This window comes from Carcharodon carcharias, chromosome 13 (assembly GCF_017639515.1).
Source record: "Carcharodon carcharias isolate sCarCar2 chromosome 13, sCarCar2.pri, whole genome shotgun sequence".
NCBI classification, from domain to species: Eukaryota; Metazoa; Chordata; class Chondrichthyes; order Lamniformes; family Lamnidae; genus Carcharodon; species Carcharodon carcharias.
The window spans coordinates 100,597,284-100,619,461 of NC_054479.1; the positions used below are offsets into that span (position 1 = coordinate 100,597,284).

At 42.0% G+C, this 22,178-nt stretch overlaps 1 protein-coding gene across 2 annotated transcripts in view; it reads right to left on the reverse strand.

Moving 5' to 3' along the window:
* The window catches only part of LOC121286463 (ATP-binding cassette sub-family D member 2-like), a 147,156-nt gene that overhangs the window by 117,514 nt on the left and 7,464 nt on the right, over positions 1-22,178 (reverse strand). Inside the window, exons 2-5 of one of the 2 annotated variants that reach the window (XM_041203588.1) lie at positions 16,378-16,558; positions 9,940-10,064; positions 4,381-4,549; positions 2,489-2,583 (exon numbers count right to left, since the gene is read on the reverse strand). In XM_041203588.1, the coding sequence (XP_041059522.1) occupies positions 2,489-2,583; positions 4,381-4,549; positions 9,940-10,064; positions 16,378-16,558 (570 nt within the window). Of the gene's footprint in view, positions 1-2,488; positions 2,584-4,380; positions 4,550-9,939; positions 10,065-16,339; positions 16,559-22,178 lie in introns of both variants that reach the window. The other variant, XM_041203589.1, reaches the window with a different exon arrangement.

The following is a 22,178-nucleotide window of genomic DNA, read 5'->3' on the forward strand; positions in this document are numbered from 1 at the left end:
TCATGAATATTAAGAATACTCTTCTCCAGAGAGTGGTGAAAGCAGGGTCAACGAATATTTCTAAGGCAGAGGTAGACAGATTCTTGACTAACAAGGGAGTCAAAGGTTATCGGGAGTAAGTGGAATGTGAAGCTGAGGCCACAATCAGATCAGTCATGAATTTATTGAATGGTAGAGCAGTCTTGAAGGGCTGACCAACTCAAAAATGACCCATTTATTACTAGTCTCTGCTTCCTGTTAGCCAACCAATCCTCTACCATGATAAAATGTCCCCCCATACCATGATCTCTTATTTTGTGTCGTAATCTTTGAGGTGGCACCTTATCAAATACCTTCTGCAAATCTAAGTAAACCACTCTCCAGGTTCCCCATTATCCACATTACTTGTTACTTTCTCAAAGAACTCATAAGTTTGTCAAACATGATTTCCCTTTCACAAAACCATGTTGACTCTGCCTAATTGCATTAGCGTTTTCCAAGTGCCCTGCTAGGACCTCCTTAATAATAGATTCTAGCAATTCTCTGTGAAAAATGTCATGAAGATGTGCTTTATGGCAAATAATGATTCTAATCCACCTGCTGGAAACCTGAATTGACTTTTAAAAACAGATTTTTTAAAACAGAGACTAAAGTGATTTGAACTCACAGCCCAAGATGGCTAATCACAATATGCATTACTATACGCTCATTGGAGTAGAGACAATTTTTCTGCAAAGCCTATCAAAGACAATGGCTTCATGGGAGTGTGAAGGGCTCAAGTCCTCTCATTAACAAAGCATCTATGGCAACTACCTGACACATTGAACTATTGGAGATGGGCCATTAAGACCAATTGCTTGTACAATGGGATCTTGGCTAAGTTAGCTTCCAGACATGAGCTAGTCAAGCCACCTTTTGGAATACACAGGCAATGGGCAGGATTTTACGCTGGGCGTGGCCAACACACCCGATGATAAAATGACGCATGATGACGTTGGGCGTGTGTCCTGACGCCATCACATACTCGTGCGCTATTTCGTTTGGCAGGCGCGCGCCAGAGTTGGCTGCGTGCCCGCCGATAATTAAAAGGCCTATTAAGGCCATTAACAAGCTAATTAAAATCAAATTTCGCTGCCAGTCCAACCTTACATTTGGCCATGGCTGGATGAGGTTTCCTAAAGCAAATAAACATTAAATAAAAACTTTACTTTGGAAGTAAAAATATGTCCCATCTCATGGCCTTGTATGCTTCAATAGGATCAACTCTTGATAGCCACATGAGTGCAGTCTATGGCACCTCGGATGTGGGGGAACCCAGCAATTGTTACGAAGCCTCTGGCTTGCTCAGCCTGCTGGCTTCGTCCATCCAGAAATGAATGAATGTCATGACTCATCTGAACAGAGCATCATTGACAAGCTTGATGCAACTGTGGACAGCTGATTGGGACATTGCACAAAGATCCCCATATGACCCCTGGAAAGATCCAGATGTGAAAAAATTGAGGGCTACTGTGAACTTTAGAGCCGCTGGCACTGAGTGCTCACCCGCATACCTGGAGGCAATCTCCAGCCCAATCATCTGGCATATGGATGCCATGGTGTCGCTACAGAGGTGGAGCCTCCTGCTGCACAGGGCCTTAGACATGTTGAGGTAACTGAATCACTGCCTGTAGACTCTGGCAGCAGGATAATGGCATCTTCTGAAGTGCCTTCAGCCTTGGCCTCCCTGCTGCCCCTGCACCTCTCCTCCAACAGGTCTCTCCCTTCTGCCCATCTCTTCCTCTTCAGAGGAGGTCCCACCAGCTGAGTAAACAGTCCCCATCTACTGAAATGCAGATGGCACTGTCTCATGCACTGATAGCTGCAATTGGCAGAAATCCTCCAAGACAGTTGGCTAAACAAAAGAGTCCTCAAAACAAAACTAACAAAGCAAATACTTCAGCAGAAACCACACGAAAACATATGAAATCTCAGCATGAAAGCAGCAGCAAACTCTCACCTGAGCTCCTAACAACTTACACGGCCAATGCTCCGGTCCCCTTTTATCCCGTCCTTAGATGAGAAATGAAAAAGAAACAGATTGGCCACCTCCCTGTGTTGCCCATGCGATGCGTGTTAAATCGCGTGGGCAACATAAAATTCAGATCAATTGGGTTGTTAATGGGCTTAATTGGCCGTTTAATTGTCGACAGGTCCGCTTCCAACTCCCGTGTGCACCTGCCAACTGTAATATTGCGCGCGAGCATGAAGATGTCAGGATGTGTGCCCAATGTTTTCTCGCGCTATTACATGCCCGCTCATTCGACATAAAATTCTGGCCCGTGAGTGTGAAATAAACTTGCAACAGTTAACTAACTTCTTCTCAACGTTTGTACATACATCAGGAACTGTAGCTGGTGTTGTATGTTTAGAAATGATACGTCATACGTTGCACTAATACACAATAATACAGTAGTATTGTTTAAGTAGCATTACATTAACATGCTTGCTTTTAATGTTTAAAGCTTACCTTGAAGTTTAAGCTAGAAATAACAACCTCTCCATTTGGGGTAATAATTGGAACATTTTCACATACAATTCCCACATCAACATCGATAACTTGTCCTGATAAAATAAAATAATGAAAAAATTGCTCAAAATAGTATAGAAAACCATTCAGGCCGTTATATTTTTATCTGATGAAAGGTCATTAATCATGCTTGACTTAGCTTCAATACCCACTGCAGTTAAGAATTTCATATGCATATAAGTCCTCGCTTGAAAAAATTCCTACTATTCACCTCTTTGTTCTTTCAGTACTAATCCTAAATTGATGCCTCCTTTTTACCAATTTATCAACCAATTAAATAATTTTTCATATTTTCTTAAACATTTTCATAATTTTATGAATGTGACTATAATTTTCTTTTGCCTCGATCTCTCCAATGAGTATGTTTTTTAGAACACCTCCCACCACAGCTATGTTTTTGTCTCTTATTATTCTTGTGAGTCCCCATTCTGCCTTTTCCATTGGCTCTGATAAATGTAAATATAATGTGGTGTCCAAGACTGCACAGTATTACAATTGCCACCTAACCAAAGCCTTCTACAGATTCCTCATAATATCCTTGCTTTTGTATGAAATTCTTCTGTTTATAAAATCCAACATCCAGTTTGCCTTCTTATGCCAGTTTTCAATGACACTCCTGTTGTTAAAGATCAGTTTGTAGTCCAAGATCTCGCTGTGCCTCTCTTCCATTGAAAATTTGATTTTAAGCATATAATTACAGGCTCTGATCTTTTTCCCATATTGTACTACTTCGCATTTATCAGTCAAATTATATTTGCTGCTTCAAGGATGGACATCTTGTCTTGAACTTCTGCACATGCACATTTCAAATAGGAATTTGTATTGCAATTGAATACTGAGGGCAAAGCTGTCTTGTGTTTACTGTGCATGTTGTATCGCATGGGGAGGAGTTCAGGGCATTGGTGAGCTCACATTACAACAACAAAAGTTGAAACTTCAACTTCTTTGACATCCACTTCCATATCAAGTCAGATCTGGCAATAAATGGCTAACCCAGCTGTTCCTCATTCCATTCAAGTCTGCATCCCTTGGACTTAAAGAGCGAAGATGAGGATGGTATCAGGGGGAATGGCCAGAGTTAGAGAGAGCAATGGTTTTAATGCGTGCTGGGGCATCAAAGGTGGGCACGAGAGTGTGGTTGAGCAAATTGGTAGCTGCAGAAATGTCTGAAGAATGGAGGAGGTAAGGCTGCATGGTTGGGTTTTGAAGGTGCAGTTGCAAATAAATTGAGCAGGAGTTTATTCTAGGAGTCGACACAAAAAGCAATAGAGTTGGAAGGCAGGTGAGGGGGGGTGGATGTTGATGGAAGACAATGCAAATAAGAGATCCCCTCCCTTAGCCCCCTCCCCAACCTCCAGTATCCACTCTCCTCCCTCCAATTTCCTGATCTTCTCTGCCAAGCTGATAGAAAACAGCTGGCAACAGGGAGGAAACATGCTGCAGGACACATTCTACAGTTTCTGGCCAGGCTCATATGCCGCCACAATATCATGTACTCTTACACGTCTCCAATAGTGGTGGGGTTGGAGGGCGGGGGGGGAAAGCGGTAGTGATGGGGTCAGCCATCCACACGTCATGCCCGCAGTCACAGCAATTAGTTTACTGAAGCCAGCACGGAAATTAAGCTTAACATCTCAGCCATGTATTAGAGGCAGTAGGGCCAAAATTCAAGGTCATCGTTCAAAAGCAAATTATGTGTAACAGTTGTGGAAAATATATCCTGATTAGCAATTTAAGAGTTACGTATTTGAATTAAAATGTTTGCAGATTTTTAATTCCTATGACAGAGCTAAAACCTAATGTTTTGTGTGAACGCGAGGGTCATTTATTACCTTTTTGTTCCAAGGGGCCTTCAATGCGTAAGCCACGTTTAGTCACTTTGTTGCAGTCAGTTTCAATTTCCTGATTGATTGTGGACCTCTTATATATTCCCCTCTGAACTTCATCAAAAACGGAAAATAAGTTGTGCACTCGAGCTGTGTAGCCTGCCAATTCAGTGATCTACAAAATTTAAAAAGAGAGAAAAAAATCAACACAGCCACTTTCTGATTTGGATACAAAACAGTATTTTTTTTTTTAAATATAGCGTTTGATTTACTGAACTATTTTCTTTGTTCCTGGGTTCATCAGGGAAGAAATGTGTTTGTGTGGTGCCACATTTAGCAATGTTATGCAGAATTACATCGACTTCCTGTGGGCCAGTCGCTCCCTGAGCAGTCCACACAGTTTTCTTCATTCACATCTCTGAAGAACGCCACACGGACATAGCACCAGGAACAAATTTCTCTCCCACAATTTTCACAGTGAGGAACGACTACAGTGCTGAAGTCACCCTGATGTTGAAAAGTACACATGAAAGAATACTTCAAGATAGAGGCACAAAAATGGCTTTTCTCGTCAGTATTGATAACATACAAAATAAATTTGTACATAAATTTCTGCTGCAAGTTAAATGCAGGGAAATGCTGTGAGTCCTGGGCCTAGATCTTCTGGACAGGATTGCTGACTCAACAATAACTGCCCATTTCTTCTAGGATTATCCAATTAGAAATAGGCAGCACAGTGTCTCTAGAGTAAGTCCAGCGAGCGCATTAAAGTTGGGGGAAAGAGAGGACATGCCTCCTTTACAGCAGTAGCTGTCGTATTCAGGTTAAATTTTTAAAGGTCCAGTCTATTAATGAATGAGCAAATGGGTGAGTGAGTGAATGGGTAGGTGGACAGGATGGGTAGGTGGGTGAGTGGGTAGTCATGTGCTCAAGCTAGGGGTTAGTCAGGTGGTATGGGGGGTTAGTTGATTTGGGGTGGTAGTTGGGTGGTGGCGGGGTAGTCAGGGGCTGTAGTCACCTGGTCGCAGGGTGGGGGGGAGTAGTTGGGTGCTTAGGGGGTAGGCGGGTGCTCAGGGAGTAGTCGGGTTGGGTTGTCAGGGTGATAGGTTTGGGGCAGGAAGGGTCTGTTGTAGAGAGTTACCCAGCTGATAGACCAGGTTTTAAACAGTCTAGCATTTCCAGGGTAAATATACAGTTAAGTCCTATGTATCCAGCCCAAGTCTCAGCCCTGAGCTCAGGGTCGGAGACATGCGCAGAGGGTCCCGGGCATTCAGCCCATCTGAAACGTAAACTTCCTGGGAAATTCCTACCTACGTCCGTGTGTCAGAACTTCTACACGGTCCTGACACATATCTCCCAATTTACGTCCCATCTCCGATGGTCCAGAGACAGGAAGTTTTGGGCCATGGTAGTACAATAAAATTTACTCTCTCAGCTTTGGAAATATGACTAAGATTATTTGGGCCATAAGATTTTGCAGGTCCTTTTAAATTACGTATGGATTATATTTTCAGATAAATATTTAAGACTAAGTTAATTACATTATACCTGTAAGAAGTAATTCACTTATCCATTAATGATTTTGGTTTTCCACACAAGTATAAAAGTAAACTATCAGTAATTCAAAAGGAATATTTTGCAAACATAATACTGCCATTATGTTAAGGCATTGTTACAAACAATCAGCCAATGTGTTAGTAATCCATGAAGAAGTATGCTGAAGAAATTCAAGACATTAATAGATATCTAAATGCAATATTCCCAGCTCCACTGCTTATGTAGTTGTAGGTTTAAGACAGTTCTTTCATTAGACAGGTAAAAATGGGTTATACCTCAAGGACATTAGCATACATTTAACTAAATGTCAGACTTTACGCTTGTAAGTATTTCTCTATTGAAACAACTTGAGATGTTAAAGGATAACAAGTAATGCTTATGCTTTAAATACAAATGGTTTTAGAATGATAAATTCCATAAACATAACATTACTGTTAAAAAAAAATAAATTTGTAACTAAAATAACATTTCATCGAACAAAAATAGTGTTTTTGAATCCATCAAATTATGCGTTATAAGTGAATGTTTTAAAATGCTGCAAACATAATAAAACACAACATTCTTGAAGTTACAGTCTTTTTCAATTGAAGTTTGTGCTGCTACAAATCTTTTAGTTAAACAAGTGCCCAAATATATATTAATGTATTGCTGAAAAATAGAGACTGTATAAGAAAAGGGTACTGATTGGTTGATAAGTAAACTCACCAACCAATGAGCACCCTTTCTCATGCTGTATTAATTGTTGCTCCCTTTGAAATTTGGCATTCTTTCATCTGTCCAGATAAGTGCAAGATGAAAAGCTTCAACTGCATGTCTTTTTCAGCAATACTCAAATTCTGTACTACTAGACAACTATAAATATTAATGTCTGGCAGAGATCAAGATTGAACCTTACAGAAATGGAAAACTTTTACAAAAAATGAATTTTATTTTATTCGATTAAAAATAAACTTTATACTGTGAAATAATTTTGAGGAGTACTTTTCACCCCAAGGCAGTATCCATGCAACAACAAGTATTTAAATAGCACATACAATAACATAAAATGTCTTAAGGCACTATGTAAATGCAATACAGAGGAAGAAAATGATCCACAACATTTAGACAGGGAACTGCTGTTCATAACTGATGGTGAGCACCTAGGTAAATAACTCATAATAAATACTAAAATCTGATTTACACTAATTTGTTCTAATTATAGATAATTACACCATGCCTTATAGTGTGCCTTTAAAAAGCATGAGTGTTTTCCCTAAAGGTGTAATCACCTTCTCTCCTGGATAGAAAGTCTTAAAGAAATTAGGTACATCTGAGATTTTCTGGAAGTGTCAAAATAATACAGCAATCATGACTTGAGAAGGTGAGCTATTTTGGAGATAAAGATAATTAACCTCTAGACAGTGCAGCATATTGGTGAAAGTTCTTTTTCACGATTACAAGTTCTGTGACAAAAACTATGCTTAGGCACAAACAGATGATAAACAATACACCAGTAAGCTCCACAACTGCCTAATAACTCAATTAACACATCCATAATAAAGATGGTTGACCAGAATTTACCCAGTTTTAGGTCTCGTATAGGTCAGAATAGCTCAAAGATTAAGGGAAAATTTCATGAGAGAAACAGAAGCTTAGAGGAAATATGATAAAAGTTGTTTAAAATTATGTATGGATTAGATACTAGGCAGCTTGATAGACTATTTAAGATGCATTGCAATGGTAGGACCGGGGGATCATGCATAGAAAATCCTGAGAAAAAGAAATTGGGTAGATATTTCTTTATACTGAAGAATTTAATGAGTTATGCAAGTCTGTATGAGGCAGGCCTTTCCAGTTATGAAAGCCCAGTTATGGGTTAGCTGCGTTAAGCAGCATTTATGGATTATCATGATTGAATTGGAGCATTGTTTCAGGAAATTTTCCCATGCTTTTTTTTTTAGCCTTTTCCAGGAGAATGCAGAACTAAGGGGGTGGGCCAAGATATACAGGGCTTCCCAGTCTCTGGATGGCCTCTTACAATGCTTTGTGTCAATTTGTACAGACCAGTACATTAGGAATGAAAAATTCCTGCTGCCATAATAAAGCATAGTCCCAATCACCTACACCAGGGCTCAGTACACTTTCTTACCTGAAAACAATTCTTAAAACAAAAGTGCCTAAAATAAAAACTATTGGGAGCTGCAAGAAGAAAATGCAGTGTTTCTAAACCAACTACTTGGCAAATTAGCAAGTGCCTCTGGTAAATAGTATAATTTGCAAGCATAATAAATGAAATACATATACTGAATATAGGTATCAATAGAAAAAAAAAGCAAAATTAAAATAGACCTAGCTCTGAATTAAACTTGTTTTGACTATTTTTAATCGATAATTTTGTTAGTGAAGTCATCTTTAAAATGAACTTTAACTTGAGATGCAAAGAATTAATACAATTTTTTCAGCTATTGATTCATGTGATTAAAAAAAATAGCTTCTAATAGCACATTCAGAAGAATTTACCATCTCAGCTATATTCAAAACAATGGTAGTAGGAACCATAAAACCTGTTGCTTGAACCTAAAGTATTACCTGTAACCATGGTGCAGCTATACCACTTGAACAGTTTCAGGGCATAATGATGTTTTTCATTAAAATAATGATGTAAAATCATAAAAGTGCCTCATAAACATTAGCAGTGGTTTTGATGATCTCATTATGGAGGGTAGAGCATGGAAGCTGGGCCAGGAATGCATTGTGGTACTTAAGTTTGGAGGCAACAAGGGCAAAGGCAAATAAATTTTCAACAGCAGGTGAGCTGAGGAAGTGACAAAGACAGAGAATGTTGTGGAGGTGGAATAGGAAGTCTTGGTAATGGAGAGGACATGGGTTTGGAAGGTCAGCTCAGAGCCAAATATGACACCAAGGTTGAACATAAGAAACAGAACCATGAGAAGACTATACGGTCATTGAGCCTGCTCCTCCATTCAATATGATGATGGCGGATTTTGGGCTTCACCTCCACTTTCCTGCCCACTCCCGTGATTCCCTGAGAGACCAAAAACCTGTCTATTTCAGCCTTAAATATATTCAGTGATGGTGCATCCACGACCCTTTGGAGGTAGAGAATTTCAAAAATTCACAACCCTTTGAGTGAAGAAATTTCTCCCCACCTCAGCCCTAAATGTCCCCTTATCCTGAAACTGTGCCCCTTGTTCTGGATTCTCCATCCAGGGGAATTAACTACTCAGTGTCTACCCTGTCAAGCCCCTTCACAATCTTGAATGTTTTAATGAGATCACCTCTCATTCTTTTAAACTCCAGAGAATATAGACCCAATTTCCTCAGCCTCTCATAAAGACAACCCTCTCATCATTCAGGGACCAATCTAGTGAAACTCAGCTTCAGACAGCAGCTGGGAGACAGACGGAATTGGTAGTTAAGAGAACGGGGACCTGAAGTCAAAGGCTTCAATCTTCCCAACATTAATTGGAGGAAATTTTGGTTCATCCTAAACTGGAAAACAATGAGGCAGCTGCATAATTCGGTCTGTTCAGCTCTACAACAATATCAGTACATGTGAAAATTACCAGAACATTATCTTTCTCTGTCTCCAGGTGGTTCAATACTAGGCATTTAGACAGAGCATGGTGTAGAGAGACAGTGGATGAAGATCCCTTCCATGCTTTTTTTAAACAAGTCGTCTTTTTTTTTAAACAAGCAAACTTATGTAAAAACGGGACAATTAAATTATCATGGGATTTCCTGTGTTTTTAAAAAAATCTTCACTGGCCATCACATGTAGTGGACGAAGTATGCTTGGGGATTGTAATGTTAACATAATTGCAAAGCTCCTCACATTTGCTGGAGAGACCAGATCTTTTCATACTAAAGTTCAATTTTAAAATTATGCAGAATGTACTGGTTTTCTGATTTTTTTTCAAAAACACATGAATAAAGCCACCTATATTAATTGTAATTTATTATGGAAATAGACTGTAACTTCATTCATGCTCTTGTGGCACACAATACCTCTTTGTATGAAGACATAATTCTTTCAATCGCATCAGCTCCAGCAGCCAGCAGATTGCGCGCTGTGGTAAAAGCTTCAGTTCGTTCACTGACCAAACTTACTTGCTTGTGTCCATCTTCTGACTCTTGAAAAAATATTATACATGTTAAGTTGTATTTTATGGAACATAATAAACTGCTTTAATCATATATGCTCTAAACATGTAATTTCCCTGTTACAGAATATAGCAGCACTACAATAGTGTGCTAAATATAAATGCAGGACAATGCTTTGATGAACCATTTGGTTTTAAATAGCGAACACTGCATTTGTTTTAATGAGTTTCTTTGTGGTTTCTTGATATTTGTCGCAACTTATTAATTTTCAATGTATAAACGCTAAAGAAGATTTATTTTCCCTCAAAAACACACTATGTATTTTCCTAGAGTTGTACAGCATAGTGAGTCATAATCCGCACATACTTCACATTAGAAAAGCTTAAAAGTATTTAACAGCTCTGAGATACACAGCAGATCCTTAAAGAGAAGTTATTCTCTTTTCCAAGTCATACCAATCGATGCAAATTGATTTTCCTGCAATTCTGCTTTAAATTGTTCGATGTATCACAGCACTAAATGTTTTGTTAAATGTCAATGTTGTTGTCTCTACCAAAAATATCTATTCTATAACTTCTTCCCTTCTGGTTTGTTGTACTGTACTTGGTGACTCCAATTTAAACTAAAAACCACTGATAAAACAATGCCATGATGAAAAGTCGTCGAGCTAGATAAAACATGAGAAAAAAACATACTTCTTCTGTTAATGATAAATTCCAAATAAAATTCTATGCTCCTGTTATCAAAACCAACTTACCTTCTCGTCGAGACCAGAGGTTGAGAACTCCATGTCCTGGCAGAATGGGAGTGGGCTGTACATGCGCAGTTCAGCATTTTGAGCTCTTTGGGCCATTTGGGCCCAGCACCTGCGCAGAAAGGGAAAAACAGCACAAAAACCTGGGTCATGTGACCAGGAGTAGAGCGCCATTGTAGACAAGTGCCCCAGGCAGGGGACAGGAAGAGAGGACACGGAGAGGTCCCAAAAGGGAGAGGGGACAGGGCGAGGTCCTAGTTAATAAGAGGAGCAGAGAAAGAGGCCCCAAGTAGGAAAAGGGCTATGGTTAACAGGCTTTAATGGAAGAGGGCTCAGAAGAAGTCCTGAAGATCCAAGAAGGCAGCCTTGCCACATTGAGCCTCCATTTTGACTACTTTTGGTTCTGTCTACACACTTCTACCTTCCTTCAAGTCTAATCCTTGCAGCATTTCTTTGAATAGTGAAACTGAGAGAGACTGATGCAGGTTGTCATCAAGCCTGTTTGCTTTAATCGGTTAGGAAATCTGAACGTCAAACACAAATGCAATGGCTAGTTTAAAAAGCCATTGACAAACACACTGCTGAAACTTCTGGGTTCCTGACACACTGCTCCCAATGCAACCGTGTCTGAAAGTGAAAGTTCAACCATCTGTTTCTAACTCTGTACAAGCATGTATCTAGGCAAACACAGAACTCTCTCCAAAAGAGATAGTTAAAGTTCCAACAAGACAAAAGTCAAAGAATGTGAACAGCTCCAATTGGCTGGAATTCAAACTGCAGCCATTAGTCTCAGTGCAAATGTAACCAAAGCGACTATAAATGCTTGTATATTTGAAGTAGTAAGTAAAAAGACTTGAAGGATAAAAAATTAGCATGATTCATGAATGATTGCTTTTTGGTTAGAAAGCAAATATTAATGTGAACAATATTTTAGAATTTTAGATGCAGGCTGCACAAATAGTGGCCTTGCTTCCAGATCAGGAAGCATTAAACCACAAATGTATGCTTGCTTTCATTGTAATAAGCAACTGCAAGAGGGGCCACTTCATCCATTAAAATGTGTCCTCTTTCATGTCCTTGCCTTCCAGGGCACACCTTGAAACCCCTATCAAATGTTGCTTTGCTTGTGAATTCCAACATTGTAGCAACAGAGTTGAATCCTGATGTACGGTATCAAATAGAAAGCAGAAGTTGAGGTAAGAGCCATATTGGTGTGGTGATAGAAAGAGTATTTCCGGGAATGAGAAGTTAGGGTGGTGGGGGGTGCTGGCCATGGGGCACTGTAAGATAACAGTTTGTTTGTTTTCATGCCTTTACACTCTTTTCTCCCTAGGAGAATAGTGTGGAGCAGTGGAAGGATTCACAGGCTATAAACAACCTGTCGTGAATGTTTCTTCTGTGGCCAACTTCATGTCCTGGAGTAGGGCTTGAACCCGGAGACGTCTGGCTCAGAGGCAGGAAAGCTGCCAGCTCGGCTTCAGAGGCTCTCTTCAAGCTAACAGCGCCTCTTTGAATGAAAAACAACTATACCTCAATAAGTTGAATTTAGGAGGAAGGGGTTGAGGGGCAGTAGGTGAAAAGGGTACCTCTAAACTGGGGAAGGGGGGAAGAAGAACGTTTGGTTGGAATTTTCCAGCCCCTTACGCCAGCAGGATCCCACTAATGTGAATTGAGATTTTAATGGCTCACTGGCCCTGGCGTGGGGGAGCCCGCCACAGCGGGCAGGGGACTGGAAAATTCCGGCCTTTGTCTCTGAAGGAGAATTACAAGAACAGAAAAATACAATTTCTCCACGAGAATAGAGGGGAAGTTCCTGCAAGTTTTGCTCCAATCTTTCACAATTTTGAAAGAGATCCTCACGGTGAGTGAGGAAGGCAGGAGGACAGTGAGGGACTGCATGTAGACAAAAATGGATGGGAAACTTCATTCTCTACGTTGCAAGAACACTGACCTTTCACGCAAGCTAGAGTTCTACATGAATTAGAAACCAACTAAGGCAAAATATTGTCATATTCAAAACCTTGATGCTTATAAAACATTAATATTGCTTGACTTGAGCACTTGATTAGAGTTGTTACATTAGAGACAAATAAACCATGATGTTACAGAATCTCTTAAAATGCACTGCTGTAGTGATAAACTCATAATATGAAATAATCAACTGTGACATGAAAAATGAGCTCTTGCTGAATTATTCTTTATGATTAGGTGAACACTGGAGGAGTAAATAAATGAAAGGCTTACATTTATATAGCTTCTTTCATGACCATCAAATATCTTAAAGTATAGGAAGTGTAGTCACTTGTAATGCAGGAAACACAGCCAATTTACATACAGCAAGCTCCTACAAATAGCAATGTGATAATGACCAGATGGTCTGTTTTTTGTGATGTCATTTGAGGGATAAATATTGACCAGAACACTGGGGATATCTCCCCCACTCCTCTTTAAAATAGTTCAATGGGATCTTTTATATCCACATGAGAGATCAGACAGAGCCTTGATTTAATGTCTCCTTTGAAACATGGCACCTTTGACATTGCAGCACTCCTATAGTCCTGCACTTGAATGTCAACCTTGATTTTTGTGTTCAAGCCCTGGGGCAGGATTTTACGCATCAGTGAGTGGGGGTGGGGCCCGCTTGCCGATGCATCAAATGACATGCAGTGATGTCGGGCGGAACTCCCAACGTCACCGCGCCCCATTTAAATTTTCAGGTAGGCGGTGGCGCAGCAAAATCAGCTGCCCGCCCGCCGACCTGTCAATGACCTATTGAGGTCATTGACAGAGTCAATTAAGAAGTTAAAGGACCTGCCCGTCCAACCTTAAGGTTGGCGGGCAGGTCAGGAGCCCCAGCACGAATTAGAAAAAGCATGAAACCTCATCCACGGGCAGGATGAGGTTTCATGTACGTTTTTAAAAATTTTAATAAAGTTTTTGTAAAATTTATGGACATGTCCCAACTCATGTGATAGTGTCACATGACGGGACATGTTAGGAAAATTTTGTTTTTCTATTTTGAGCTTTTTTACATTTAGAGCTGATCTCCCTGAGGCAGCACTTAGCCTCAGGGAGATGAGTGCGTTCTTTCGTACGCATGTGCGAAAGAGCGCACTCTCGATTTTGGGATTCCCCCCGCCTGCACAGGAAGCATATAGCGTTTCCATGCAGACGTCACATTGGGCAGGCCTTAATTGGCCTGCACACATAAAATGGCGCCATGCGCCCCCCCCCATCCCCACCACCCCCCCCACCCCCCCCCCGCCACCCCATCCCCCCACCCCATCCCCCCCCACCCCCCCACCCCATCCCCCCACCCCCCCACCCCATCCACCCCCACACCCCACACCCCCACCCCCCCACCCCATCTCCCCCCACCCCACCACCTCATCCCCCCCCACACCCCCACCCCACCTCCCCCACTTCCCCACCCCATCCCCCCCCACCCCACCCCCCCCACTTCCCCACCCCACCCCCCCCACTTCCCCACCCCATCACCCCACCACCCCCCCACCCCACCACCCCATCCCCCCCCACCCCATCACCCCACCACCCCATCCCCCCCCACCCCACCCCCCACCCCATCACCCCCCCCACCCCACCACCCCCACCCCACCACCCCACCCCCCCCACCGCCCCACCCCACCCCATCACCCCCCCCACCCCACCACCCCCACCCCACCACCCCACCCCCCCCACCGCCCCACCCCAACCCCCATCCCCCCCACCCCCCCACCGCCCCACCCCACCCCCCAATCCCCCCCACCCCCCCCACCCCCCCACCGCCCCACCCCACCCCCCCATCCCCCCCACCCCATCTCCCCCCCCAACATCCCCCCCACCCCCCCCACACCACCCCCCCATCCCCCCCACCCCATCTACCCCCCCACCATCCCCCCCACCCCCCCCATCCCCCCCACACCATCCCCCCCACCCCACCCCCCACACCATCCCCCCCCCACCATTCCCCCACCCCAGCCCCCCCACCCCACCCCCCACACCATCCCCCCCACCATCCCCCCCCACACCATCCCCCCCCAACACCATCCCCGCCCCCCCCCCCACCATTCCCCCCCCACACCATCCCCGCCACCCCCCCCACCATTCCCCCCCCCACACCATTCCCCCCCCCCCCCCCAAACCAAACACCATCTCTCCCCCCCACCCCCCCCCCCACCCACCCACCACCCCAATCGGGAGCACCGATTGGAAGCGCGCCTGTGCACGCCCAGCCTTCAACTTCACCCCCAACAGGGGGAAAATCCTGCCCGTGGAATGGGACTTGAACCCAGAATCTTATGATCCAAGAGATGAGAGTGCTACCCACTAAGTCACGGCTGATGCTTGATTAACTTAATTAAATTGTACATTATTCAAATAGAATAAAACTGAAAGACAAAGATTTTAATTAGCCCAAGTATAAACATCAGAAACAGGAAATAAAATAAACCAGCAACTCTAGTTATACTAAATGTATTAAAACATTATATTTTTAAAGGAAACTATAAAATTCAAGGACAAGGAGTTGAGAAATTGAACATTAATCCTTAATTTGGTTTAGTGTAACATCGTTCTTTGTTATCTCTGTCTCGATGCGTAAAAAAAAAACTTGACAGATTACTTGGCATCAGATTTGAATGTTGCAAAGTCCTCTTCACTAACACCTGGGGACTAGTGTCAAAAGTGGAACAGCTGTCCCACAGAATGACACAGTCATACTCTCGGAGTCATAACTTTCAACCAACATCTCAGGCTGCTCCATCACCGTCCCTGGGCATTTCCCTACCCACCAGCAGGATAGACGACTGGAAATGGTGGGGTACCATTAGAGGGTGTGACCCTGGGAATCCGGGACATTGACTCTTGACTCCATGAAGTTAAATGGCATTAGATCAAAAATGGGCAAGGAAGCCTTCTGTTCATTACCACCTACTGCCCTTGCTCGGCTGAGGAATCAGTGCTCTTCCATGTTGAACACCACTTGGAAGAAGCAATGAAAGTAGCATTGGCACATAAAAAAACATTTTTTAAAGAAGCAGAGGTATACTGAGACTGTAGTCAGTTGATTGTGCCAACCTGTTTAAACTGGCAAGGTTTGAGTTCAATGGATATAAAACATAGTGGGGTGCATAAAACATATTTTCCTGAGGAAGCTGGCATTGTTGGATGTTGCAGAGATCAGCAAGAATTAATAAAATTTCCACTGAGACTCAAATACTACAACACCTGGCTAATGCAATAATTGTGCCGTAGATCCTCGATATAACAGATCTCCTAATGGCTAAATTCCATTTCCAGCCCTGCACATTCATGACTTCGAACAATTCTGACCTTTTCCTACTAGGGATGTATTTTTATAAATCTTCTGCGTCTACTAACACGGAGCAGGACTAGTATTCTCAATAATTGGCAACTACACGGCAGTAGCCCAAATGCTTTTTTTGTTATTGCGGGATACTTTCTGCTTGGGGCTTTTCCATAATAGCATGAGAAATCATTAACTAACCATATAATTTCTAGGTCCTAACATCCCGGGGCTCAATACCAAACCAAGTTTTTAATTGATTGCTGAAAATTTGCTTCATTACCATTGTCTGCAAAACCTGTTGCCGTGATGATGGGTACTGCTACCATCACTAATCCACTCCCACTCCACACATACTTCATTAGAAACTGCTCCAACATAATGTACCAAAGTCTTTTGGATAAAATAAGATTCATCTGGGCAGCAAGTGACTTGTAACTTTTCTGTAGCTGGTTCATTTCCACCTAAAAAAACAAAATAGAAGACAACAAAAGTATAAATATTACATTTAGCAACTTAATTTTAAAATAGTGAAAGATATCTGTGTAAAATTTCAAACACATACATTAATGTGTAGAGTTGCTAGAGATTTGAACAGTGACTTGAATTTTGGAAACAATAACATGAAACAAAATAAATATAACTGCAGCATACTAATGGAACATTTCTACCAGTTGTAGAAGCAAAATCATCCTCAACCAAGGATTTTCCCCACTGTGGTTTACAGGGCCCTCTGACCCATTTCCTGCACTTCTGCTCTAACCCCTTCCCCTTCTTCTCAGAACCTCAATAGGGTTCGCCTTGTCCTCACTTTCCACCCCAGTCTCCACATTCAAGGATCATCCTCCTTCATTTCCGCCACCTCCAGCTTAATGCCACCACCAACACATCTTCCCCTCCCTTCCCTGTCAGCATTCCGAAGGGACCGTCCCCTCACCCCCAACAACCTCGTCCTCTTCCCATATCACTTTCCCATGCAATCGCAGGATGCGTAACACTTGCCCTTTTACCACCTCTCCTCTCCCCATCCAAGGCCCCAAACACTCTTTCCAATGAAACAATGATTTACTTGTACTTCTTTCAATTTAGTATGCAGTTTGCATTGCTCACAATGTGGTCTCCTCTACAATAGAAGACCAAATGCAGATTTGGTAACTACTTTGCAGAACACCACCACTCAGCCCACAAGTATGACCCTGAGCTTCCAGTTGCTTGCCATTTTAATTCACCACCTTGCTCTCACGCTCACATTCCTGTCCTCAGCCAGCTGCACAGTTCCAGTGAAGCTCAACGCAAGCTCAAGGAACAGTACCTCATCTTCCAGTTAGGCACTTTACAGCCTTCTGGACTCAACACTGAGTTCAACAGTTTCCGACCATGAAATCCGTTCTCCATTTTGATTCTGTTTTCTTGTAATGTGTGGTCTTAATCTTGTTTTTCATGTCTTTGTTCTCAGACAGAGCTGTTCATTACTCTGCCATTCCCACACATTCTCCAGACAAATGCATTGTTCCATTACTAAAATCATCACCACTCTTTGTAGCCTTTGTCCCATGACATCTTCGTCATTTTCATCTCTCCCACCTCTACCCTATCCCAGACCTTCCATTTTATTCTTCCTCCTCCTCATTCCTTTCAATGGAATAAAACCCCATCAGATTTCTACCTTCCTTCAGCTTTGAAGAACAGAAGTTTCAACTCAAAAACTTTAACTCTGTTTTCTCCACAAGCGCCGCTAAACCTGCTGAGGGTTTTGAGCACTTTGTGTTTTAACTTGGAGTGCAAGACATGGAAAAGATAAATGTCAACAGCAACATGAAGAATTATTTTTCCATAAGGTCTTAGCACACAAGTTAAGGTAAAGTTTAAAAACTAAGGTCCAGATTTTTGCCTTGACAGAGGGCCTCTTTGTTGTGGCAAAAATGGTGAAAGTGGCTGCAAGTCAAAAGTCTCACCCCGAAACATGGCACTTCCCATTTTGATGGGGGAGGAATGGGGTGGTTCACACTTTGCGCATGCATGGTTTAGGGAGGCAGCTGGCCGTCTAAATCATCAGCTGTCTCCACTGAAGTCAGTAGCCCAGGAGTGTGAAACCCAAAGCGTGCAGAACAGGTCTAAACTTAGTGGATTTATTTGGATAGCCAGGATACCCCTTGCGAGAAGTGAGTTACCTCTCTGGATCTGGTCTCGGGACACATTTGGAGGTCAGTTACCCTTCTGTGGAGCTCAAGTGTCCTTTGGTGGAGTTCGGGTGTTCTTTGGAGGGGGTCGGTTTTGAAGTGTGTAAAAGAATGCATAAATTCATTAACTGTCAAGCTCATTATAGTCGTCAACACAACTATTAAAATGAACTGCTAAAACTGTCAAAAACACCTGTCAAGAGGACCTGTCAAATGTGTCAACAGGAACTGTTAAGAGGACCTTTCAGAAGTGTCAAAAGGAACTGTCAACAGACCCTGTCAAAAGCACCTGTCAAAGGTAGCTGTCAAGCTCTTAAGGCATTTAAAAATCCTGCCCTTCAAATCTTTGAAATAAATGCCTGGGATGGTTAAAAAAACAATGCTTGCCAGTTCACTTTGTCTGTTGACATAAGCCCAAGGGCTTCTATTACTGGATTAGTGCTGCGTGAGTGATTTCACAACCATCCATTATTACAATAGGGTGACTGCCATTTCACAGTTTGATTGACAGCTACCAATGGTTCTAAACTTTTTGAAGTGGGACTATGAATTCCAATGCTTGTTGCTTTAAAGCACTTGAATGAAATGTTTGTTATGTAGTTTTAGGAATGTAAATGTAGTAATTGGGTTTTTATGAATCAAGAGTATTTTTATCAATATAGTGAAGTCTACAGATGACACTTAGAACTTTATTTTATAGAACATTATTTTTGCATGGGTCCTAAGGTCTGCCCATGGTGGATATTGGGTGAGTTGGCATGGTCAATGTAAGGTCAAGAGGTGGTAGGTGGGCAGGCATGGGTTGGCCTCGAGTCTATAAAAGGCCATGGGGTGAGTGCAATGGCATGAGGTTGTATGGGTTGGCATGGATGAGGCATGGGGAGTTTGTGGGGCGTGAAGGGGTCTGAAGGGTGAGGGCAAGAGGAAAGTTTTCTGGTTTTTAAAAATTTAAAATTTTTGGACATAGTGCCAGAGCTCCAGCATGGAGGCAGGCCTTCTGCCCAGCATGCCTCTGCACCCGGCAGCCTTCTCACTTCTTTCAAGATCACCAGCCCCAACTTCTAATGTAGCCAGTGCCCTGAGTCTGAAGATACAACACCTGGCAGCAATTTTTAAAGGTCAGGTTCGCGGAGCCGGAACTTCTCCCAATTCTGCTTACTTGACCAGGGAGTGAAATTCTAGGCTTAATGCTGACAATTTAAGAAAATAACTATGGTTTCAACTCTTCTGAATTTTGGATCACGACCACTTTAAAACATTTTAATCTATTCCTTAATTGGAAAAGCAACATCAAAAATGGATTATATCTTTTCTTTACAACTCAAAACTAATATCTGTGTTACTAAATTTGTCTTGCTTAATACGTGATGCAGATCTCCCAGGGTTTTAAACAATACCTAAGTAACTTCAGTCCCTGCTGTACATTTTTGTATGGACACAAATAACTTAACATGTCTCACTAGCAAAACATCTGTGATCAAATTGATATCTTTATTGCAACAATACTTCTTTAAATATAGGATTTCTATTTATTCTTTCACCAAAAACTAACAGAATCAAAACTTCTCACTCTGGAAAAAGCTACATAAATCTGTCTATGTGAAAGCAGGAGTAAGAATATAAATACAAATTTTGTCAAGAGTCTAGTCTTTCATTTTTTATAGTCACAGAATATGAAAGTCAAATTGGGAACTGTTTGTCCTAAACTGAGAAAGCAGGTTTACATATGATTACCTCAATACTAAAGGAGGAATAGACACTATTTCCTTGAAATCTGTATATTACAATTTCAACATCTATCATCAAAGTAAACAGCTTCCTAACTACCAATCTTGTTCCATGACAAAGTCCTTGTTCAGGATTCGAAGTCTGTAACACTGCCATGTCCACAGATACCACATGTACTGTTCTATCATCATCAACCTTCTCTGTTGTTCAACAAACAACTCAATCGGGTTAGTCAAACACAATTTGTCTTCAAAAAAACTGTTGTCAACTATGCCTTATTGGCCCATCCTTTTGCAAATGACAATTAACTTTGTCCTTAGCAATGGTCTTCCCCCATTAGTTTTCCTGCCATTGATGTTAGGCTGATTATCTTTAGTTACTTGATTTATCTCTCTCCTTTTTTGTATAGGGGTGTAACATTTAAAATCTCCCAGTTTTCTGGCACCACTCCCATATCCAAGGTAGACATAGACAGATGTGGTCAATTTCTGCTATCTCCATCCTTGCTTCTTTCAGCAACCTAGAAAGCACCCCATCTGGACAGGTGACTTTTTAACTTTGTATTTTATCAAACTATTTAGCAGTTCCATTTTATCTATTTCTTTTATTCTATCTTATATCTTTTCCTCCTTCTCCTGCACTGTGACATTAATTTTATTCTCTTCTTCTGTAAGTATAAATTTCTTATGTGAAGTAAGCAAATCAGCAAATAATAGTCCAATTCACTTCGAGGACAGATGGTCTTTGCTTCAGTCTAAACTATTCTTGCTCCTACCTAACATCAAACTTTAAACTTAAAGTATATGCATGGGACAGTTCTTAACTTTTCTCAGCTTAGCACCTAAAAAACTTTTGTATTTATTCAAACAGAGATCAGTTGTGAAAATATGTGGGGGCTAATGGACAAAAATTAAATCTTACAGTATCAATACATTAAATTTCAGCTCCAGCAGCAGGGTACTACAAATTGAAAACTTCAATTGCTCCTGCAGGAACTGTATGGTTTAGGGTGCAGTTATACCTAGCTACCAATTTCATGATGACAGCTACCAAATTCATGCACACTTGCAGTACTTTGTTACACTAGTTGGCTGTAATTCAAATACAGACTTTTGCACATATCCAATTAATTGCTCGAATAAATCCAAGCTCCCAGCTCACATTGTTGAATACATTTAAGTAAGCACTGGTTAAGTTTATACCACAGAGCATGTTACAAATAACACAGAATACAATTGACCAGTTTGCCATTGCACTGGAATTTCATGGTGTCAAACACAAACATTGCAAAACTGCTATCTTCATCCGCCGGCAGTCCAGTGTGCCACAGCTCTTCATTCCACCCCTCCAAACTTCATGGATTCTAGGGCGGAGAAGGGTTATCCCTTGAAGAGATAGCTATGCACCCTTTAAAAGGATCCTGAGGCAGAGACACAGAAGTACTGCAACTGAAACCACCTGCACACAGGGACCACTATCAAGCGGGGCACTGGGTGGGCTCCTAAAGATGCAGTTCCAGAGGCTGGACCAGTTGGCCCTGCAGTACACTCCTGCAAATGATTTGTGAATTGTGATAGGCTGCTGCACTCTCCATATCATGGCACTCCAGGAAGGAGTAGATCTTGAAGAGGGTGAGGCCCTGGAATGACACAGCTTATCGTGAGGAAGAGGAGAAGGATTTGGAAGAAGAGGGAGATGCAGAACAAAGAAATGCTACAGCTGCAAAGGGAGCACTCAAGGGTCTCATCAGAATGCTATCAATGTCAGCGATCTTCAGACCTGGGTTGTTTCAGCGGAATGCCTCTGACCCGGGGGGACAGCATGGTCTGGAACTCACTTTGGAGATGCCTGTGATAAAATGTCCACTGAAAACCTTGGAACAGGTCCAATCTTACCACCAATGAAGATGCACATCTGTCCAGAGGTTTCACTGTCCCCATTCAAGGACCATTACTCTCCTTTACCACTTCATCCCTCTTGTCAGGTCTCATCATTAAAAAATGGAAGCTCACATCATGTGGCAATGATTACATGGTGTTGAAAAATAAAGAAAGAGCACATTTGCAGGTGAAATAAACTTCAGTGACCCACTCAGTGTTCTGCCCAATGCAGTGGCCGCTGCTCTTGGACACGTCCACGCAGTGCTCCCCTTGTGGCCTTGGATGATGTGGAAGCA